General features: G+C 47.2%; 1 protein-coding gene across 1 annotated transcript in view; it reads right to left on the reverse strand.

Annotated features, from left to right (window-relative positions):
* Positions 1-24860, reverse strand: part of LOC137384173 (Na(+)/H(+) exchange regulatory cofactor NHE-RF1-like) — a 152495-nt gene that overhangs the window by 57725 nt on the left and 69910 nt on the right. The window contains exon 2 of the mRNA XM_068057800.1: positions 1256-1435. Within this exon, the coding sequence (XP_067913901.1) occupies positions 1256-1435 (180 nt within the window). The remainder of the gene's footprint in view (positions 1-1255; positions 1436-24860) is intronic.

The following is a 24860-nucleotide window of genomic DNA, read 5'->3' on the forward strand; positions in this document are numbered from 1 at the left end:
GGGGGAGGTAGAGAGAGAGGGGGGGAGGTAGAGAGAGAGGGGGGGAGGTAGAGAGAGAGGGGGGGAGGTAGAGAGAGAGGGGGGGAGGTAGAGAGAGAGGGGGGGAGGTAGAGAGAGAGGGGGGGAGGTAGAGAGAGAGGGGGGGAGGTAGAGAGAGAGGGGGGGAGGTAGAGAGAGAGGGGGGGAGGTAGAGAGAGAGGGGGGGAGGTAGAGAGAGAGGGGGGGAGGTAGAGAGAGAGGGGGGGAGGTAGAGAGAGAGGGGGGGAGGTAGAGAGAGAGGGGGGGAGGTAGAGAGAGAGGGGGGGAGGTAGAGAGAGAGGGGGGGAGGTAGAGAGAGAGGGGGGGAGGTAGAGAGAGAGGGGGGGAGGTAGAGAGAGAGGGGGGGAGGTAGAGAGAGAGGGGGGGAGGTAGAGAGAGAGGGGGGGAGGTAGAGAGAGAGGGGGGGAGGTAGAGAGAGAGGGGGGGAGGTAGAGAGAGAGGGGGGGAGGTAGAGAGAGAGGGGGGGAGGTAGAGAGAGAGGGGGGGAGGTAGAGAGAGGGGGGGGAGGTAGAGAGAGGGGGGGGGAGGTAGAGAGAGGGGGGGGGAGGTAGAGAGAGGGGGGGGGAGGTAGAGAGAGGGGGGGAGGGAGAGAGAGGGGGGGAGGGAGAGAGAGGGGGGGAGGGAGAGAGAGGGGGGGAGGGAGAGAGAGAGAGAGGGGGGGAGGGAGAGAGAGAGAGAGGGGGAGGGAGAGAGAGAGAGAGGGGGGGAGGGAGAGAGAGAGAGAGGGGGAGGGAGAGAGAGAGAGAGGGGGAGGGAGAGAGAGAGAGAGGGGGAGGGAGAGAGAGAGAGAGGGGGAGGGAGAGAGAGAGAGAGGGGGAGGGAGAGAGAGAGAGAGGGGGAGGGAGAGAGAGAGAGAGAGGGGGAGGGAGAGAGAGAGAGAGGGGGAGGGAGAGAGAGAGAGAGGGGGAGGGAGAGAGAGAGAGAGGGGGAGGGAGAGAGAGAGAGAGGGGGAGGGAGAGAGAGAGAGAGGGAGGGAGAGAGAGAGAGAGGGAGGGAGAGAGAGAGGGGGAGGGAGAGAGAGAGGGGGAGGGAGAGAGGGAGATACTCACACACACAGACAGAGCGAGAGACACACGGAGTGAGAGACAGACAGACAGAAGTATCTTAGGTTACAGGATGACTGTGTAATCAATGCACCTTTTGAATTACTTGAGCTAATGTACAGGACAACAGATTCAAACAAGCTGAGCTTTCTAATTAAGTGTGAGCGAGGTACCTCGATGATGCGGTCCTGAGGGAGCAGTCCGGAATGTTCTGCGGGAGAGTCAGCGTCCACAGCCCGGATATACTGACCCACCTTTGACTTTTCACTGTGGAGGTTGAAGCCGTAACCATTGGAGCCTTTCTGCATATGACAGAGCCTAGGGCGCAACTCCTTTGGGGTGTCAGACACTTCCTGAAAACACAACACCAAACCTCATTACAGTCTGTGTACAGGGAATGGAGGCAAAAGAACTCAGCAACAGGCCAAGCAAAACAGAATGCACAAACTGTCAAAATAGCAAGTGGTTTCATACATCTGAATGGTGGAACAAGTGGAGATTTCTATTGGGCAAGGGCATCTCAGGATTTGGAGTTAAGGGAGGAAAATGGAGTTGAGGTAAAGATGAAATAAACATGATCCAGTGGAATGGCGGAACAGGCCCGAGGGGCAGAATGGCTTCCTCCTCTTCCTATGTGGATAGCAGACCTTCAGTTTTTAAGCCCCGCTATTAACTTGCCAAATTAACAGTAGTGGCCAGTCTCAATCAGGCAGGGCCAGTAGGAGAGTCCATATTGCTGATTTCAATAACAGCTGCTTGACACCCACGAGGTCTGCATCAAAAGCAGAAACAGCTGTGTATAATAAAAAAAAACTCAGATAGTAGGACAGAGGAAAAGAAAAAATAAAATCTGTATGTGTTGGGATGGAGCCATTCCAGTTAATTCTGGCACACACTCTGCCCCTCCGACAGTGCGGTGCTGCCTTGGGGGAAGTCACAGAATCTCAAAATTGTTACAGCGCTGAAGGAGGCCATTCAGCCCATCGTGTCTGCACTGGCTCTCTGAAAGAGCAACTCCCTCAGTTCCATTCCCCTGCCTTCTTCCCGTAACCCTGCACATTCTTCCTTTTCATATAACTGTCTAATTCCCTTTTGAATGCTTCAATTGAACCTGCCTCCACCACGTTCTCAGGCAGTGCATTCCAGACCTTAACCACTCGCTGCATGAAAGAGTTTTTCCTCATGTCACTTTTACTTCTCTTACCAAATACTTTAAATCTTTGCCTTCTCGTTCTCGATCCTTTCACGAGTGGGAACAGTTTCTCTCTATCTACTCTGTACAGACACCTCATGATTTTGAATATTCGATCAAATCGCCTCTCAGCCTTCTCGTCTCCAAGGAAAACAGTCCTAACTTCTCCAATCTATCTTCATAACTGAAATTCCTCATCCCTGGAACCATTCTCGTGAATCTTTTCTGTACTCTCTCCAATGCCCTCACGTCTTTGCTAAGTGCGCCTCCTGGAACTGAACACAATACTCCAGCTGAGGTTGAACCAGCCTGGATTATACCTAGTGTCTTTAGTGGGACTTGAGCCCACAACCTTCAGAACTTAAGAGACGCCAGTGATCCACCAAGCAATGGCTGACACCATATATAGAATTATAAAAATCACAATGCAGCTGTCTGCTCGAATCCCATTTTCCAGCTCTCTTCCTTTTTACTTACATATCTGGCTAGGTGGTATTGTGCTCCGTGCACAGCAGGAGCAGGCAACAGACTACAGCTTGTGGGACACAATCTGTACGCCAACTTTCACCATGCAACTCCCATCATGGAATCATATCACAGTGCAGAAGGAGGCCATTTGGACCATTGAGCCCATGCTGGCTTTCCGTGGAGCAATCCAATCATTCCCATTCCCCTGCTCCATCCCTGCAGACGTGCAAGTTTATTTCCCTCAAGTGCCCATCCAATTTCCTTTTGAAATCATTATTCGTCTCTGCTTCCACCACCTTCATAGGCAGCGAGTTCCGGCTCATTACCACACACTGCGCAAAAAAGTTCTTCCTCACTTCCCCGCTGCATCTCTTCCCCAAAATGCTAAATCTGTGTCCCCTAGTCCTTGTACCATCAGCTAATGAGAACAGCTTTTCTTTGTCTCTTATCTAAACCTGTCATAATCTTGTACACCTCGATCAAATCTCCCCTCAACCTCCTTGGCTCCAAGGAAAACAACCCCAGCTTCTCCAACCCAACCTTGCAACTGAATTCTTTCATCCCTGGAACCATTCTGGTAAATCTCCTCTGCAACTTCTCAAGGACTCTCACATTCTTCCTCAAGTGTGGTGACCAGAACTGGACACAATACTCTAGTTATGGCCTAATCAGAGCTTTATAAAGGTCAGGCGTACTTTCCCTGCTGTTGTACTCAATACCTCTATTTACAAAGCCCAAGATCCCATATGCTTTACTAACTACTCTCTCAATATGTCCTGCCACCTTCTGAGATCGATGCACGTGCACCCAGAGGTCCCTCTGTTCCTGTGCACTTTTTAGAACCATGCCATTAAGTCTATATTGCCTCTCCCTAACCCTTCTGCCAAAATGCATCACCTCAAACTTCCCTGTATTAAATTCCATCTGCCACTTGTCCACCCATTCTGCTAACCTATCCATATCCCATTGCAGTCAATTGGTATCATCACTATTTGCCAAACCTCCAAGTTTGATATCAGCAAGTTTTGTAATTTTACTCTGAATTCCAATATCTAAGTCATTTATATACATTAAAAAAAAAATTCACCTTGTTCCTGTTACATCTCTGTTCAAAACAGTGGCCTCCACCAGCTCAATGCCACTGAAGATGGGAGGCTCGAGGAACTCCAGCACATTCCCCAGCACCCGAAGGAATGTTCGCCAGATTCACTTCGTATCAACACGGCGCTACAACTGAATACCTGCCCAGGGCGTGTTTGATGGGGACAGTGTAAAGGGAGGTTTCCTCTGTATCTAACCAATGACGTATCTGTTCGGAGAGTGTTTGATGTCAATTCTGGGTGCCAGGGAGAGATGAGAAACATTTCCTACAGGTTGAGTTCTCAGTTAATTTAAGTTATAGCTGTTGAGAGTAGCCATCCCCTATTGTGATCCCATCCAAATACAGAAAGCCTGGGACAAAAGCTGCCAAAAAAGCTAACTGTAGCATTGGCAGAAATGTACAAACACTGAGCAGCTGCCTCCTTCCACACGTACATACATATGAATTCGGAGCAGGAGTCGGCCAGTTGGCCCCTCGAGCTTGCTTTGCCATTCAATAAGATCATGGCTGATCTGATTGTAACCTTGACTGCACATTCCCGCCTACCACGATAACCTTTCACCCCCTTGCTGATCAAGAATCTATTTACCTCTGCCTTAAAAATAAAGGCTCTGCTCCCACCACCTTTTGAGGAATAGAGTTCCAAAGACTCACAACCTCCGAGAAAAAAATTCTCATTTCTGTCTTAAATGGGCGACCCCTTATTTTTAAACAGTGACCCCTAGTTTGAGATTCTCCCACTAGAGGGAACAGCCTTTCCATAGCCACCCTGTCAAGACCCCTCAGGATCTTATATGTTCCAAGTTCAGTCTAGAAATAGACAGGATTGCCTCAAAGTATTTAGAAAATAGTGACGAGTGCCCTGAGATGAACGGTGGGACACTTATACACCTGTGAAGTGAGCAAGATCTTTGACTTGCGTCAGCAAGCAGCTCAATAGTTCATATAACAACCACTGCTTGAGTCAGGACCCTCACATGGTTCCGGGTCCAAATATTGAAAACAAGCCCAAGTGATAAGGATGACGACCAGACTCAGACTTGAGCCTGGCTCCCAAGCAGAAGCTGGAAGAGTAAAATTCTTCAGTGAACACCATTTGAAATACTGTCGATGGGCTGTGATTGGATGTTCCAGCCTTCTTCTCTCCCTAGCAACCACCATCGCAGCAAGAAAGCCATGGTCAACAGGCCTAGAACTCGCCCCAGGTGTCAGCCAAATAAGCAGACACTATTCCAGCTTCCATATCATTGGCTGGTGCTGAGGACCAGTTAGTAACTGCAGAACGCTATACATATATAAAAAGCAAAGATGGCGTGTAACATTCCCCTGATATAAGCTGCTTTGACATATATCTGTGGATGTGGATTAAAGAAGCCAAAAACACACTAACATTGTGTTCTTAATAGTGACAGACATTCCCTGATGGTCCAGTGAGCAAAAGCCAGAAGATCCCACATTCAATTACAAGATGGAGATCAAATCATAAAGTCATATATCAGCCATGGCACAGTTGATAGTACGCTTGCCTCAGAGTCCCAACGTTCTGGGTTCAAGACCCACTTCAGGACTTAAGTATAAAACAATCAAGGCTGACACTCCAGTGCAGTGCTGAGGGAGTACTGCACTGTCTGAGGTGCCATCTCTCAGATGATGATGTTAAACGGAGGCCCAATCTGCCTGCTTGGGTGGATATATAAGATCCCACGGCATTATTTCGAAGAACAGGGTAGTTCTCCCCGGTGGCCTGGCTAATATTTATCTATTCAAATCAACATCACTAAAACAGATTATCTAGGTCATCATCACATTGGTGTTTGTGGGAACTTGCTGTGCACATACTGGCTGCCATATTTCCTACAACACTTCAAAAAGTGCTTCAATGTTTGTAAAGCGCTTTGAAACATCCGGTGGCCGTGAAAGGCGCTATATAAATGCAAGTACTTCATTTTTCATACAGCTAGGAGGAGGCCATTTGGCCCAATGTGCCTGCGCTAGCTCTTTGAAACAGCTATCCAATCAGTCTCACTCCCCTGCTCCTTCCTCATAGCACTGTAAATGCTTCCCTTTTCAACTATTTATCCAATTACCTTTCAAAGTTATGACTGAATCTGCTCCCACCCTCCTTTCAGGCAGTGCATTCCAGATCACTGTTTGCAAAGACTGACTGAGTTAGTTACACCGGGTTCAGTATCTCAACATGGAGAGTTAACTAGGCCTTTCAATTGGAGCCATCCAATAGCCAAAACCCCACCCCATGCACTCCATGAGAAAGGGCAGATAGTTGGACAAGACAGGATTGGCTATGGGTTACTTCATGGTCAACTAGCCTGCTGATTATCTGGATTCATTGAAGATAAGGGACAAAAGCAAACAAGAGTGACAAGCCACTACCAGTCTCACTGGTCTGTTTGACCATCACAAGCATTCAAACACCATCACTCATTCCTCCCAACTCCAGGTACCAACTCATCGGTGAAAGCTTTTTAAGAAATCTTATGACTTGAACAAAATTCCCCGTCAGAAAGTAATGCAGCTTCTGCTCCCAGTTAAAACTGCGACAAAAGTGCAGGAAGCAATTTAAGATGTTTCAGTTCCTTGGTCTCTGAGGGAGGGGCAGTGAGTGCCAAAGCTATAACTTATCAGATTGGCTCCAGCGAGAATGAGTGCTTGGCCACGTAAGAATACACCGAGGGGACATGCTGCTTTACTGTCCTCAAGCCATAGAGATCTCTCAGAATCAGGGAATTTAATCCACTTTATGGAAACACACCACTCCAAAACCAGAATATTTCCCAAGTTAACAAGATGGTTGGGTTCTTGTGGTCCCAGCACATGCTGTACTCACATTAGAGTGATTACTAATCTTAAAAAATAAACACACAAGAACAGAACAGAGACATTGTTTTTCTTCTGCTCCAAGAGTTGGACTGTAGCTCAGATACCATCCAATAACTGTCTGACATTACAACTCCTTAACTCTAGTTATTTGCACTAAGGTCCAGTAACCAGAGATGGTGGCATAGTGGTTATGTCACTGAACTGGGGGACAAGGGTTCAAATCCCACCACAGCTAGAGGAACTTAAGTTCAATTAATTAAAAAATTCTGGAATTGAAAGCTAGTCTTAGCAATAGTGCCATAAAACTATCAATTGTTTAAAAAAAACATCCGTTTTACTAGTGTCCTTAAGGGAAGGACATCTGCCATCCTTACCTGGTCTGGCCTACATGTGACTCCAAACCCACAGCATTGTGGTTGCCTCTTAACTACCCTCTGAAATGGTCTCGCAAGCCACTCAGTTGTCAAGGGCAATTAGGGATGGGCAACAAATGCTGGCCTTGCCAGTGACACCCATATCCCACGAAACTAAAAAAAGGGACAAATACATCCCAAACCCCCATAAAACTGCACCCCTCACATTAACCATACAAAATCAAAGACACACACATACACCCCCACGCAAAAACCCCACACCCAGGCGAGGTATCATGAATTCGACATGACGGTTTCTGAGACCAAAATACAGGAGAATGCAGATCAGTCGCACCAACTGTGTGGGGAGTGACTGAATTGAACACACAACTCCTGCAGCATGACCCAGTCAGAACTGGCAGGAATTGCACAGCCCCAGAGAGGACCAGTGAGAGGTCTCCTTGGAGCAGGCATGATATATTGAGGGCTTTTTTTCCCCTTCAGTGCTGTTGACACAGGTTAAACTGCTAACCAAAGATCCAGAAATTCTCTGCATGTTAAACATGGGGCCAGTTCAGGGGTATCTCAGCAGGCAACAGACAGTGATTCTTCCCACAGACTTCAGAGATATGCCTGCCAGCAATTGCCAAGCGTGTGCACCAGGGTTAGGGCACAATCCAGGTCCCAGGCTTTCTTCAGTTGTCCACTGAAGTTAAAATAAAGAACACACCTGGCGCTTTACAAAGGGAGCAGCTTGGCTAGTTTTACAAGGCTTAGGACAAAACATTCCAAAGGGCAGTCAGGCATAGCAGCCTTGAGGTACAACGGTCACTCTGACATTTTGGCACAAACTGCACATTTCAAAAACACATGCCTGTGTCGGTACCAAGTAACCGCGAATCTGCTGAAGGGGCCAAGTCGAAGCAGAACCTCAGAAACCATTTGCTTTATGGAGCCCTGCTCAACTACACCAGGGAAACTGATGCAGCTCGCAATAGCACAGAATATTACAGCACAGAAGGCCATTCAACCCATTGCGTCTGTTCTGGCTCTTTGAACGAGCAATCCAATAAATCACACTTCCCTGCTCTTTTCCCGTAGCCCTGCAAATTTTTCCAGTATTTTTCCAATTCTCTTATGAAAGTTACTATTGAATCTACTACCACCACTCTGTCAGGGAATGTATTCTGGGTTAACGTTAACGGAGATCAGCTTTGCATAGAGCTCCTTTGCACGGCAGTGGCCTGGGTCCCAATACAGTCGTGTTATCACAGCTAACTTTATCTAGTGGTAGAACACCTACTGCCAAAACTGATCTAAACCTTGATACAAACCAGGAATTGACCTTATAAAGGTGTGGGAAGTGAACAGGGTCCAAGCCTACTATCGAGTCAGGGTTTTATTCAAGAGTCTAGCCCAGAGGTCGGCAACCTGTGGCTCTTCAACATCTCATTTGCAGCTCCCAACCTTTTCCAGTTGGAACACCAAATTATGAAAAAAGCTGAAAAAATTAAGTCAAGGAAAGTAAGAGCTGTATTTTTGAGAGGTTAAAAAGCTAAACATGCTGCACTTTACAGTTTCAAATGATTATCTTAACAAAAAACATTTTTCTCTAAATAAACCTGTTTGAATGGTATAGCTACACCGTGGTTAGAGATGATGCCTTTGGTTTGAGGAACAGATTTGATAGTTGCGATCATTATTGTTTCTAATAGAGCTGAGACAATAAATTATTCTGAATGCGCTATTAGAAGCTTTTTTTACCCACGCTAATCATTAGTCGAAAAAAACTGTCTTAATTCTACGCATCTCAAGTTAAAGTTTGTTTTAAAGATGTATTTACTGACAAAATCATAGGAAATAAAATTCCATTTACCACAAGATCTGTATAAAAAGACAAAAAGCTTTTACTTTTATATGTAAATTTAATATTTTTATTCAGAGTGGAAACATGCTGTTTTTCCATTAAATGTGGTTCACCATTTTTACATTTGCTTTTTGAACCTGCTTCTATATAATTCATGCAAACTGATGCATCAAACTTGAATGTTCATATACTGGAGATACGAAGGAAAAAAATCAAAAGATGCAAAAAAAGTCAAAAAAGCGATAATTCAGTTAGGTTTATTTTAATTTCATTTTTTCGATTGAAATATAACACTTGCATTAAATTTATTATATGAAAATTAGCCATTCTACCAGAGACACGGTGAATTTTTGTCTTGTGGCTCCCAATACTTTATTTTAGGAATGTTTTTTCTAAAAAGGCTCTTCAGGTGAAAAAGGTAACAGACCCCTCGTCTAGCCTGCGCCTACCTGACCGAGCCCACCTGACCGACCCCTCGTCCAGCCCGCGCCTAACTGACCGAGCCCTCGTCCAGCCCGCGCCTACCTGACCGAGCCCTCGTCCAGCCCGCGCCTACCTGACCGACCCCACCTGACCGAGCCCTCGTCCAGCCCGCGCCTACCTGACCGACCCCACCTGACCGAGCCCTCGTCCAGCCCGCGCCTACCTGACTGAGCCCTCGTCCAGCCCGCACCTACCTGACCGAGCCCTCGTCCAGCCCGCGCCTACCTGACCGAGCCCTCGTCCAGCCGCGCCTACCTGACCGAGCCCACCTGACAGACCCCTCGTCCAGCCCGCGCCTACCTGACCGAGCCCTCGTCCAGCCCGCGCCTACCTGACCGAGCCCTCGTCCAGCCCGCGCCTACCTGACCGAGCCCTCGTCCAGCCCGCGCCTACCTGACCGAGCCCTCGTCCAGCCCGCGCCTACCTGACCGAGCCCTCGTCCAGCCCGCGCCTACCTGACCGAGCCCTCGTCCAGCCCGCGCCTACCTGACCGAGCCCACCTGACCGACCCCTCGTCCAGCCCGCGCCTACCTGACCGACCCCTCGTCCAGCCCGCGCCTACCTGACCAAGCCCTCGTCCAGCCCGCGCCTACCTGACCGAGCCCACCTGACCGACCCCTTGTCCAGCCCGCGCCTACCTGACCGAGCCCGCGTTCCGCCCGCGCCTACCTAACCGAGCCCTCGTCTACCTGATCGAAACCTCGTCTAGCCCACGCCTACCTGACCAAGCCCTCGTCCAGCCCACGCCTACCTAACCGAGCCCTCGTCTACCTGATCGAAACCTCGTCTAGCCCACGCCTACCTGACCAAGCCCTCGTCCAGCCCTCGTCTACCTGAACGAAACCTCGTCTAGCCCACGCCTACCTGACCGAGCCCTCGTCCAGCCCGCGCCTACCTGACCGAGCCCTCGTTCTAGCCCGCGCCTACCTCAGCGACCCCTCGTCTAGCCCGCGCCTACCTCAGCGACCCCTCGTCTAGCCCGCGCCTACCTCAGCGACCCCTCGTCTAGCCCGCGCCTACCTCAGCGACCCCTCGTCTAGCCCGCGCCTACCTCAGCGACCCCTCGTCTAGCCCGCGCCTACCTCAGCGACCCCTCGTCTAGCCCGCGCCTACCTCAGCGACCCCTCGTCTAGCCCGCGCCTACCTCAGCGACCCCTCGTCTAGCCCGCGCCTACCTCAGCGACCCCTCGTCTAGCCCGCGCCTACCTCAGCGACCCCTCGTCTAGCCCGCGCCTACCTCAGCGACCCCTCGTCTAGCCCGCGCCTACCTCAGCGACCCCTCGTCTAGCCCGCGCCTACCTCAGCGACCCCTCGTCTAGCCCGCGCCTACCTCAGCGACCCCTCGTCTAGCCCGCGCCTACCTCAGCGACCCCTCGTCTAGCCCGCGCCTACCTCAGCGACCCCTCGTCTAGCCCACGCCTACCTGAGCGACCACTCGTCTAGCCCGCGCCTACCTGACCGAAACCTCGTCTAGCCCGCGCCTACCTGACCGAAACCTCGTCTAGCCCGCGCCTACCTGAGCTGGGACTTGAGGCTGCCACCTCTGGTTGACATACTCCTGGAGGTTTTAACACATGACCTCCCACTGCCCTGTCCTGTCCCTGCCAACTCCCATTTCCAATATTTCTGAAAACTTTTATTAGTTACAAAGAATATGGAAAAAAATAAAATTTAATGCTGCCATAATTTTTCTTGCTCGTCAGTGTCAAGATTATCAATCCTGCAGACTCCAGGGCAATCCTGGAGCATTGGCAATGTGTGACTGGGACTGCATATTTCTGACACCCTGTCTGAGATGTAAAGTATTCTATGCCCACCTCCAACAAAAAAGACCACACAAAAAGCAAACATTTATCCAGTTTCTGCTGGATTGATACAAGTGATGGTTGTATTTCAAAGTCAGTATTTGAATTATGAGTTAATATGCAGAAAGGCAAATGATTTGGAAGTCATGTGACTGGGTGAAGGAGGAAAGGTTACGGATTGGGGATTTCTGGAACTCACACAGGAAGATGGTCATTTGTCTAACAGAAGCTGTGAGGAATCTGCTCACGTACAGCCATACAATGAAGCAGGAAATGTATTGGGACTGGACGGTGGAAATGGGGTGTTGCTCTTGGCTGGGCTGAGCTTTCCTCCTTGCCTCTCCCCATCATTGTTTGTCTGTACTTAGGCCAGGCTGGAGATAAATGGAGCTTAGCTCGACTCCACATTGATCCCGCGACTGGTGACTGTAGCCTCCTGAAAAATGGCATGTTTGGATCATTAACCAGTTATTGCTCAAGTTTCCTTCACCACCACCGGAGTCAAGGCTTGTGCTGAAATATAGCAGCCTGACAGATGGATTGACCTGGTTGTAATCCTTAAAGCATACTCCAGTGCCGGTTGTTGATAAGATCTCAGGTTATGCCCCGTATGATTACCAGCAAGACTGAACACCCGTTTCCTCATCTACTCAGGTGCTTTCAGCCACAAAAATAAATGACTTGGCTTCCTCCACGTATGCACTGAAGAAAGATGGAAAAGCCTTGTGTTTCTATAGTGCTTTGCACAACCTAAGCATGTCTCAAAGCACTTTATAGCCAATGAAGTACTTCTGAAGTGCAGTCACTGTTGTAACGTAGGAAACGCAGCAGCCAATTTGTGCAGAGCAAGCTCCCATAAAAAGCAATGTGATAATGATTGGATAATCTGTTTTAGTGATGATGGTTGATGGATAAATAATGGTCAGGCCACCGGGAGAGGATTCCCCGGCACGTCTGCCAGAAGTGCCATTTACATCCACCTGTCGGGGGAGCGATGGGCAGGGGGGTAGGTTACTCAGTTTAATGTCTCATCCGAAAGACAGAAAAAGGAAGTTCAAAAATTCTGGTTGAAAACTGATGGTAGCAGCTGTGGTGTTAACCTTACTGCCGTGGATATCTGGTACAACACAGCATACAACTGCATCTAGACCTGTGTGCTCACTCCACTTGTACTGTCGAGGCCATACTCAGAGAAACCCTACTGCTGCCTGGTTTTGGAAACAATTCCTGATTTTGCGAGACAGCTACAGTCTGAAATTAGGTTGTGCTTGCATGTATGGACAATGAGAAGTGCCAGGAACTGGGCAGAAACACAGGGTGTGGCCCCATCTCTCCTCCCCTACCCTCCCTAAAGTGCCCTGCTTGCAGGCACATATTTCACTACAGTAGGCGGCACAGTGCAGCTGGGTCAAATGCTAATCCAATATCCCCATATGAGCACTTTCCACTGCAGGAATCCGAGCAGGGTTATAACTCTTCCCCATTCCCCCCAACACTGGGCACTGAGCCCAGCTAACAGCAGGGAGGTAACAAAGGATTGTTCTCTTGGACAAGAGAAAAGAAACCACTCACAGTTTATCGTCAAATTTTATTCTATGAGACATGTTTTTCAACCCCCCTCCCTCCGCCCCCCCTTCCATAGCTACCAAATCTAGGCATGACCTTTATTGATTTTTCTCCAATCTATGAAGCACTGACACACCTCTCCAATTTTACTGCCCTACTCATCACAAAACAGTGTGGATGGCTCAGAGATTGGGTTCACGATCAATGGAAAGTTAATAAACAACCTAAGGAATGCTGACAATGTCGGACTGATTGCAGAAATAAAACTGATTACAGGAGAAGTTGAGACATAGGGTGGTCAGGGATAAAACGGTGGTTTAAGTCTGCACAAAAGCAAAATACTGCGGATGCTGGAAATCTGAAATAAAAACAAGAAATGCTGGAAATACTCAGCAGGTCTGGCAGCATCTGTGGAAAGAGAGCCAGAGTTAACGTTTCAGGTCAGTGACCCTTCTTCAGAACTGGCAAATATTAGAAATGTGAAAGGTTATAAGCAAGTAAAGTGGGGGTGGGGCAAGAGATAACAAAGGAGAAGATGTAGATAGGACAAGGTCACAGAATAGCTGACCAGAAGGTCATGGAGCAAAGGCAAACAATATGTTAATAATGTGTTGAAAGACAAAGCATTAGTACAGATAGGATGTTAACGGACTGAAAATTGAACAGCCGCAAGTACAAACCTGAAAAAAGTGGGTAAGCAAACTGAACAAACTAAGATGAAATAAATAAAATAAACACACAAAAAAAAGAAGAAAATAACTAAAGATAAAAGTAAAATGGGGGGCCTGTCATGCTCTGAAATTACTGAACTCAATATTCAGTCTGGCAGGCTGTAGTGTGCCTAATCGGTAAATGAGATGCTGTTCCTTGAGCTTGCATTGATGTTCACTGGAACACTGCAGCAATCCCAGGACAGAGATGTGAGCATGAGAGCAGGGGGGAAGTGTTGAAATGGTAAGCAACCGGAAGCTCGGGGTCTCCCCGAGGAATCCCCCCCACTGCGGTTGACAGGGTCCTCAATAGTGTCCGGTCCATTTCCCCCACCTCTACCCGCACCCCTTCCCCCAGAACCGCGACAGGGTTCCCCTTGTCCTCACTTTCCACTCCATCAGCCTCCATATCCAAAGAATCATCCTCCGCCATTTCTGCCACCTCCAGCGTGATGCCACTACCAAACACATCTTCCCCTCCCTTCCCCTGTCAGTATTCCGAAGGGATCATTCCCTCCGCGACACCCTGGTCCACTCCTCCATTACCCCCACCACCTAGTTCCCTTCCCATGGCACCTTCCCCTGCAATCACAGGAGGTGTAATACCTGCCCATTTACCTCCTCTCTCCTCACTATCCCAGGCCTCCAACACTCCTTTCAGGTGAAGCAGCGACTTATTTGTACTTTTATCAATGTAGTCTACTGTATTCGCTACTTACAATGTGGTCTCCTCTACATTGGCGAGACCAAACACAGATTGGGTGACCGCTTTGTGGAACACCTCCGCTCAGTCTGCAAGTAGGACCCTGAGCTGCCAGTTGCTTGCCATTTCAACACTCCCTCCTGCTCACATCTCTGTCCTGGGATTGCTGCAGTGTTCCAGTGAACACCAACGCAAGCTTGAGGAACAGCATCTCTTTACCGATTAGGCACACTACAGCCTGCCGCACTGAACATTGAGTTCAATCATTTCAGAGCATGACAGGCCTTCCATTTTACTTTTATTTTTAGTTATTTTTTAGTGTGTTTATTTTATTTTATTTCATCTTAGTTTGTTCAGTTTGCTTACCCACTTTTTTCAGGTTTGTACTTGCGGCTGTTCAATTTTCAGTCCGTTAACATCCTATCTGTACTAATGCTTTGTCTTTCAACACACCATTAACATATTGTTTGCCTTTGCTCCATGACCTTCTGGTCAGCTATTCTGTGACCTTGTCCTATCTACACCTTCTCCTTTGTTATCTCTTGCCCCACCCCCCTTTATTTGCTTATAACCTTTCACATTTCTAATATTTGCCCGTTCTGAAGAAGGATCACTGACCTGAAACGTTAACTCTGCTTCTCTCTCCACAGATGCTGCCAGACCTGCTGAGTATTTCCAGCATTTCTTGTTTTTATTTGTTTAAGTCTGCATGTTGTGTGTGTTTACAGGTCTATGTTTGTGCTTCAGAGTATAGTGACTGACTCAGGAAATAGCAGCTGTAGCTGCAAACAGTGACTGTGTGAAGATGATGTATATTACAAATGGTTCATAGAATCACTGAGACAGTAATTTAGCCCATTGTGCCTATGCTGGCTCTTCAAAAGAGCCAGTCAATTAGAGTGGGGGAGTGGGACTTGCCCATTGCCTGGTAAATTTTTCCTTTTCAAGTATTCATCCAATTTCCTTTTGAAAGTTACTATTCAATCTGCTTCCACCGCCCTTTCAGAGAGTGCACTCCAGATCGCTTTTTAAATTAAAAAAACTTCATCACCCCACCATTTTTTTTTAAAAAAGAGATACAGCACTGAAACAGGCCCTTCGGCCCACCGAGTCTGTGCCGACCAACAACCACCCATTTATTCTAACCCTGCAGTAATCCCATATTCCCTACCATCTACCTACACTAGGGGCAATTTACAATGGCCAATTTACCTATCAACCTGCAAGTCTTTGGCTGTGGGAGAAAACCAGAGCACCCACACGGTCACAGGGAGAACTTGCAAACTCCGCACAGGCAGTACCCAGAATCGAACCCGGGTCCCTGGAGCTGTGAGGCTGCGGTGCTAACCACTGCGCCGCCCACCTTTTGTCGAGTATCTTAAAACTGTGTTCTCTGATTCCAACCCTCCTGCCACTGGAAACAGTTTCTCCTTATTTACTGGAACAAAACCCCTCAGGACTTTGAACACTTCCAGTAAATCTCCATTGAACCTTCTCTGCTCTAAGGAGAAGGCCAGTTTCTCTAGTTTCTCCATGTAAATGAAGTCCTTCATCCCTGCTAAATCTCTTCCGCACCATCTCTAAGCCCTTGACATCCTTCCTTATGTATGGTTACCAAAATTGAACACAATACTACAGCTGAGGCCTAACCAGTGATTTATAAAGGTTTAGCAAAATGTCCTTGCTTTAGTACTCTATTCCTCTATTAATAAAGCCACTTTTTTTTTTATTAAACAGCCTCTTAATTTGTCCTGCCACATTTCAAGATTTGTCTACAGACACCCTGGTGTGTCTGTTCCAGCATTCCCTTCAAAATTGTAGCATTTAGCTTATATTGCCCCTCATTTTCCCCACTAAAATCTATTACTTCACTCTTCCCTCTGTTAAATTTCATCTGCCATGTGTCTGCACATTTCACCAGTCAATGTATTCCTGAAGTCTGTTACTAATCTCCTCAGTGTTAACTAACATTTCAAAGCGTTGTATCATCTACAAATTTTGAAATTATGCCCTGTATACCAAAGACCAGGTCATTAATCTATAGCAACAAACAGCAGTGGTACAAACACCAACCCCTGGAGGACACCACTGTAGAATTTCCTCCAGTCTGAAAAACAACCGTTCACCACTACTTTCTGCTTTCTGTCCTTTATCCAATTTCTTATCCACACTGCCATTGTCCCTTTAATCCCATGGGCTTCAATTTTGCTAACAAGTTGATGATCTGGTACTTCATCACACATCTATTTGAAAGTCCATATGAGGTGAATAAAAGGCAAGATGAACTACATTAACCATAATTTTCAACATGGAGAGGTGAGGGATCACCTGTACGCTAGCCAGCAAACCTCTGCAGGCAATTGTTTTTTGATACCCTATTGTAGTGAATGTTGACAAAAAACATCGGGAAGAGATTTCATGCTGGGGGTTTTCAGGGTAATGAGGATCCTGAAGCGATTCTGTATTCTACTGTGACTGTCATGTAGACCTCCACCTGCCAAGAATGAGGCATATTAATTTTGCCATATGAACACTGAACTGTTGCCGTAGTGAAGAAAGGACTTGTTAAAAAACCACCAAACACTTGGCTGGAAAAACATTTGCATACGGACAGACAGTGCTTGGACAGACAAAAGACTATTCCCTGGCCCATTTAACCCAAAATGGCCAGTGATCACCAGACATTGAAGGTGAGGAAGCTCACATTCCAGGATGAATGCTAAGATGGCAGAATCCACGAACAGAAGTGGTCAAACCAGCTAGTCACATGACTAACCTGCTGGACAACCTGGGGTTTTTTGAAATGTGCCACAGAGGAAGAGGCAGAAGGGTGTTGAAACTGAAACAAGCAAGTCTCTCGCCAGCCTCTCGCTCTCTCTCTCACTTTCTCCCAAGCCACCGTAGCCACGGGAGACACGTAAACCTCAAGAGAGAAAAGACTCCGACCTCGAAATAAGTTGAAGCGTGCACTGGGCCCCGACGCATTGCAAGTCTGATCGGCAACCACAGATTTCACAGCAAACTCAAAGGACAGTAAAATAGAAACCCATCTATTGTCTCAAACTTTTCCCCTTTATTCTTTTCTACTTTTCTGTCTCTATCTGCACGTGTTTATCGCGTATGCATGCTAGCATGATCGCGTCGCATATTTATAGTCAGTAATCAGATTAGAGTGTAAAATTAATAAACTTCAACCTTTCTTGTTTAAAATCTAAGAAAGCCTGTCTGAATTGATTTCTTTGCCTTACAATTGGAAAGCAGTGAATAAGGATTCACTAAGGGGGAGCTAAAACAGTGTTTTTTTTTAAAAAAGTTAAATCCTGTTACGGTTAAACCAGGCAAAGGCTTAGAGGGAACCCCTAGACCCCTCTCACCTGGTCGTAACAGTGACAATTAGGAATTCTCCAGAATCCCAGTGGGAAAGTGCCATTGTAGGAACGGTCAGTGTTGATGTCAAGCAGGAGACATTTTATTCTGCATCTAACCACACTCAACCGGACCCAGGCACATTCGACAGAATAGAAAGCATCAAAAATAGGAAGTGTTCCTTGCCCCAGCACTAACACCACTCTATTCCGTTTGAGCTGAGAGGAATTGGGTGCCTTCATAGAGGTCTTCATGATGGAGAGTTATGAGGTAAGTAGGGAGACATGGTTCATACTAGGTTTGGTCATGGGTATAGTAACCATGTTATTTATTAATAAAAGGAATTTAAAACATTAGAAAAATATTTTATGAACAAGGGGTGGTTAGAATGTGTAAATCAACACAAGTCCCATCAAAGCAGAGTCCATCAATCCTTATAACATCTATTAGATGGCCAGATGGGATAAAGATGATTAAAATAAAAGCAAAATACTGCAGATGCTGGAAATCTGAAAAAAAAAAGGAAGTGCTAGGTGTGATATTAAAGGGTATGGGGAGTGAAGGGGAGAGAGTATTAGACTGGTTGGCTCAAATGGGAAAAATACCAGTACAGATTTAATGGGCTGCTTCAGTGTTGGAACAATATAATCTCATCACTTGTCAGAACTAAATGACGAAAGGTCATTGACCTGAAACGTTAACTCTGTTTCTCCCTCCACAGACGCTGCCTGACCTGCTGAGTATTTCAAGCATTTTCAGTTTTTATTTCAGATTTCCATCATTACAGTATTTTGCTTTTAAGCTCATAGTCATTTATGGCCCAGAAGGAGGCCATTCGGTCCATCGAGTCCATGCTGGCTCTCCACAGAACTATCCTGTAGGTTCCACTCCCCCGCTCAATACCCGTAGCCTCGCAAGTCTATTTCTCTCAGGGGGCCATCCAGCTTCCTTTATAATTTTATCCAAACCTTCTTAGCAATTATCAAGCTTTAAAAACTTTTAAAAGAGGTCTAAGAGTATCTACTTTTAAGTACTCCTTGAGTACTGATAATTTAGGCATAAAAGGCAAGAGTAAAGAGACATCTCTGGTTTATAAATATTTCATTCAGGGCCATGAGAAAGTCAAACCATTTCCCTTTCCCCAAGCTTAGCCTCTGTAACCAAAGCAATGTACAACAGTGTGACAATCTATCCTTTCTCTACTGTGCCCATTAGTTAAAAAGCATCATTTGTTTGTGTCAGGATTCCAGATGCTCAGACTGGACTGGACTAAATTGAAGAGGTCACATTGGTTTCCTGAACTTCAAATTCACATGACTATCTGTAACATGACACTCGATTACTCTCAACACTGCATTCCTGCTGTTCTTTTATCATTTAGCACAAACAAGAACACGTGACATTGCCAAACTCACTCCGAGCTACAATAATGTTATTCACTGGTAATGGCCTTCAGATGAATATCCAGTACATGCTGCCTCATGCCCGAATTTTCCCATCTTGCTGATGTTAGCACCCTTCCAAACTCAAAGTAATTCCCAGACTCATCCCACTGCCCCAATGGCCGTACATCAATCCCAGACTAATCCCACTGCCCCACTCTGCCCCCAATGGCCCTACATCAATCCCAGATTAATCCTGCTGCCCACTCTGCCTCCAATGGTCCTATATCAATCCCAGACTAATCCCACTGCCGCACTCTGCCACCAATGGTCCTATATCAATCCCAGATTAATCCCGCTGCCCCACTCTGCCTCCAATGGTCCTACATCAAACCCAGACTAATCCCGCTGCCCCACTCTGCCTCCAATGGTCCTACATCAATCCCAGACTAATCCTGCTGCCCCACTCTGCCTCCAATGGTCCTACATCAATCCCAGACTAATCCCACTGCCGCAACCTGCCCCCAATGGTCTTGTATCAATCTCAGCCTAATCCAACTGCCCCACTCTGCCTCCAATGGTCCTACATCAATCCCAGACTAATCCCACTGCCGCAACCTGCCCCCAATGGTCTTGTATCAATCTCAGCCTAATCCAACTGCCATTGCTTCAAATATTTATCTAATTATCTTTTAAAAATATACAGTTCTGTTCCCTCTTTCATTGTTTCTTGGCCCTTAAGGAAACAGTCCCAATATCTCCACATGATTAGCTTCTCAGCCTTGGCTTCATCATTGTGAAAGGCTCAAAACTCACATTACACACTGTATAATTCAACTTGCTCATAACCCACCCCTCCCCTCAATGCCAAAGTGGAACTTTCAAGACTTCGAGTAGAAAAAACAAAAATAATTTCCAATTGAAGTGTTAGTTAGGCTCAGCTGGTTCAAGGCCCACACTAGGACTTTAGCACACAATCTAAGTTGGTCCTTCACCAGAATACTGAGGGAGAGTTGCACTGTTCAGATGAGTTGTTAAACTGAGATCCTGCTGCCTGCTCAAGTGGGTACAAAAGATCCCATGGCACTATGTGAAGACCAGCAAGGGACATCTCCTGGTGTCCTGGTCAACATTCTTCCTTCAACCAAATAGATTAGCTGGTCAGTTATCTGATCACCATTGTTGGAATCTTGTTATTCATCAGCCAATTTGTATACTTGCCTATAAATCGATGACTACTCTTCAAAAGTAACCTGTTGATTGTGAAACCCTTTGGATCATTTTGAAGACATTAGAGAAAAGGTGCTGTATAAATGTTTGTTCTTTCATCTCTCCTGTCTCCATTAATTAGTGCAGTCTTCACACCGCCCCCACCCCACCCCAAGACCGACTAGTTAATATGCCCCTCCCAGGCAAACTGAACTTATCCCACTTCATACTGGAATTCAAACCTAGGGATGGATTCGAAAGGCTGATTCAGATTCTCATTTCCCCATGACCTGCCAGCACTCAAAGGGTCAACCAGTATACGTTGACAATGGGTGCGTTAATATTTAATAAAAAGCACATAGGGCAAAGCTTGGAACTGGATTTGTGTCAGGCTTCCCAGGCCTACTCCTTCAAAATATTTTGGTAATGAGAGAACTGGAACAAGGGAAACTGTCCTGCTTCTCATTCCAGCTAAACTTGGAATCCCATCAAAGCCATGAAGAGCCACTCATTAAACACTTAACCTTCAGTCTCCTCAACAAGCAGCAATGCCAACTAGGAGAGTGCCCAATCATCCTTAAACCACAATAGCTTCCGCAGATGCAAAAGTGGGCTTGATGAAGACTGTGACAGTGTAGTTGGTAAGGGTAAGGAGTAGTGTGCATAGAGGCAGGAGGTCGCAGCTTTGATTCCTGCTCTGCACAGAGCTCATGGATCTCAGCCAGCGGGCTAGAACTTGCCTCGGTGCTGTTAATGCTGATTCCCACTCCCAACAGTAAGGCACAACAGCTGCATCAGATACCCCACTACAGTCAAACAGTCTGAAAAACTCTCACCATGCAAGCTTGCATGTGCAATATGGGCAACTTAGTGAGATACATCTGCATCACCAACTCATTCTTTCACACTAAACCCTGTCACCAGGTTTCATGGAGGCACCCAAGATCACGTCGTTGGCACCAGCTGGACCTCATCGTCACAAGGCGAGCCTCCTTAAACAGCGTTCAAATCACACGCAGCTTCCACAGTCCGGACTGCGACACCGACCACTCCCTGGTGTGCAGCAAGGTTAGACTCAAACCAAAGAAGCTGCATCACTCCAAGCAGAAGGGCCACCCGCGCATCAACACGAGCAGAATTTCTTATCCACAGCTGTTAGAAAAATTTCTAAATTCACTTGGAAAAGCCCTTCAAAACACTCCCACAGGGGATGCTGAGACCAAGTGGGCCCACATCAGAGAAGCCATCTATGAGTCAGCTTTGACCACCTATGGCAAACATGTGAAGCAGAATGCAGACTGGTTTCAATCTCATTTTGAACAGCTGGAACCTGTCATAACCGCTAAGCGCATTGCACTGTTGAACTACAAGAAAGCCCCCAGCGAGTTAACATCCGTAGCACTTAAAGCAGCCAGAAGCACTGCACAAAGAACAGCCAGGCACTGCGCAAATGACTACTAGCAACACCTATGCCGTCATATTCAGCTGGCCTCAGGCACCGGAAACATCAGAGGAATGTATGATGGCATTAAGAGAGCGTTTGGGCCAACCATCACGAAGATCGACCCCTCAAATCTAAATCAGGGGACACAATCACTGACCAACGCAAGCAAATGGACCGTTGGGTTGAGCACTACCTAGAACTGTACTCCAGGGAGAATGCTGTCACTGAGACTGCCTTCAATGCAGCCCAGTCTCTGCCAGTCATGGATGAGCTGGACGTACAGCCAACAAAATCGGAACTCACTGATGCCATTGATTCTCTAGCCAGCGGAAAAGCCCCTGGGAAGGACAGCATTACCCCTGAAATAATCAAGAGTGCCAAGCCCGCTATACTTTCAGCGCTACATGAACTGCTATGCCTGTGCTGGGACAAGGGAGCAGTACCTCAGGACATGCGCGATGCCAATATCATCACCCTCTATAAAAACAAAGGTGACCGCTGTGACTGCAACAACTACCGTGGAATCTCCCTGCTCAGCATAGTGGGGAAAGTCTTTGCTCGAGTCGCTTTAAACAGGCTCCAGAAGCTGGCCAAGCGCATCTACCGAAGCAGTGTGGCTTTCGTGCAGATAGATCGACCATTGACATGCTGTTCTCCCTTCGTCAGATACAGGAGAAATGCTGCGAACAATAGATGCCCCTCTACGTTGCTTTCATAGATCTCACCAAAGCCTTTGACCTCGTCAGCAGACGTGGTCTCTTCAGACTACTAGAAAAGATCGGATGTCCACCAAAGCTACTAAGTATCATCACCTCATTCCATGACAATATGAAAGGCACAATTCAGCATAGCGGCGCCTCATCAGACCCCTTTCCTAACCTGAGTGGTGTGAAACAGGGCTGTGTTCTCGCACCTACACTGTTTGGGATCTTCTCCCTGCTGCTCTCACATGTGTTCAAGTCTTCAGAAGAAGGAATTTTCCTCCACCCAAGATCAGGTGGCAGGTTGTTCAACCTTGCCCGTCTAAGAGCGAAGACCAAAGTACGGATAGTCCTCATCAGGGAACTCCTCTTTGCTAATGATGCTGCTTTAACATCTCACACAAAAGAGTGTCTGCAGAGTCTCATCGACTGTTTGCGGCTGCCTGCAACGAATTTGGCCTAACCATCAGCCTCAAGAAAACGAACATCATGGGACAGGACGTCAGAAATGCTCCATCCATCAATATCGCGACCACGCTCTGGAAGTGGTTCAAGAGTTCACCTACCTAGGCTCAACTATCACCACTAACCTGTCTCTAGGTGCAGAAATCAACAAGCGCATGGGAAAGGCTTCCACTGCTATGTTCAGACTGGACAAGAGAGTGTGGGAAAATGGCGCACTGACACAGAACACAAAAGTCCGAGTGTATCAAGGCTGTGTCCTCAGTACCTTGCTCTACGGCAGCGAGGCCTGGACAATGTATGTCAGCCAAGAGCGACGTCTCAATTCATTCCATCTTCACTGCCTCCGGAGAATACTTGGCATCAGGCGGCAGGACCGTATCTCCAACACAGAAGTCCTCGAGGCGGCCAACATCCCCAGCTTATAGACCCTACTGAGCCAGCGGCGCTTGAGATGGCTTGGCCACGTGAGCCGCATGGAAGATGGCAGGATCCCCAAGGACACATGGTACAGCGAGCTCGCCACTGGTATCAGACCCACCGGCCGTCCATGTCTCTGCTTCAAAGACGTCTGCAAACACGACATGAAGTCCTGTGACATTGATCACAAGTCGTGGGAGTCAGTTGCCAGAGCTGGCGGGCAGCCAAAGTGTGGCGAGTCGAAGAGACTTAACAGTTGGCAGGAAAAAAGACAGAAATGCAAGGAGAGAGCCAACTGTGTAACAGCCCCGACAAACAAATTTTTCTACAGCACCTGTGGAAGAGTCAGTCACTGTAGAATTGGCCTCGATAGCCACTCCAGGCGCTGCTCCATATACCACTGATCACCTCCTGGCGAAAGGAGGCGGCGGAAGAGGAGGAGGCGGAAGAAGAAGAGAGCTACATGTCGAATCAGCTCAGTAGGAATTCACATATTCTGAGGAATCAAGAAAAGGTTGACATAAAAGGTCTCCGTTTTTAAATTTCCATCTGGGAACATGGGAAGAGGAGGAGGCCATCCAGCCCCTAGGGCCGATTCCACCATTCAATCAGATCATGGTTGATCTGTATATGGTTCCATATCCCTTAACACCCTTCCCTAATGAAAAATTATCAATGAGTTTTGAAATTTTTAAATTGACTTCGACAACTTTTTGGGGGAACAGTCATAGAGTAATACAGCACAGAAACAGGGCCAGTGTGTTCCAGATACCAACCACCTTCTGGGTGAACATTTTTCCTCAAATCCCCTCTAAACCTCCTGCTCCTTACCTTAAATCTATGCCCAGAGGTTATGGACACCTCTGCTAAGGGAAAAAGTTTCGTCCTATTCACCCTATCTATGCCCCTCATAATTTTCTGTACCTCAATCAGGTGCCCCCTCAGCCTTCTCTGCTCTAAGAAAAGCAACCCTAGTCTATCCAGTCTCTCTTCATAGCTGAAATGCTCCAGCCCAGGCAACATCCTGATGAATCCCCTCTGCGCCCTCTCCAGTGCAATCACATCCTTCCTACAGTGTGGCGACTAGAACTGTACACAGTACTCCAGGTGCGGCTGAACTAGCATTTTATACAGCTCCATCATAACCTCGCTGCTCTTATATTCTATGCCTCAGCTAATAAAGGCAAGTATCTCATATGCCTTCCTAACCACCTTATCTACCTGTGCTGCTACCTTCAGTGATCTATGGAGAAGTACACCAAGATCCCTCTGACCTTATGTACTTCCTAGGGTCCTACCATCAATTGTATATTACTTTGCCTTGTTAGTCCTCCCAAAATGCTTCTCACACTTCTCAGGATTAAATTCCATTTGCCACTGCTCTGTCTATCTTACCAGCCCATCTATACCATCCTGTAATCTAAGGCTTTCCTGCTCGCTATCTACGGCACCACCAATTTTCGTGTCATCTGCTAACTTACTGAACATACCTCCTATATTCATGTCTAAATCATTAATGTACACTACAAACAGCAAGGGTCCCAGCATCGATCCCTGCGGTACACCATTGGTTACAGGCTTCCAATCGCAAAAACAACCCTTGACCATCACCCTCTGCCTCCTGTCACTAAGACAATTTTGGATCCAATTTGCCAAATTGCCCTGGATCCCACGGGCTCTTACCTTCTTAACCAATCTCCCATGCAG

The sequence above is a fragment of the Heterodontus francisci genome, chromosome 26 (assembly GCF_036365525.1).
Source record: "Heterodontus francisci isolate sHetFra1 chromosome 26, sHetFra1.hap1, whole genome shotgun sequence".
Lineage (NCBI taxonomy): Eukaryota > Metazoa > Chordata > Chondrichthyes > Heterodontiformes > Heterodontidae > Heterodontus > Heterodontus francisci.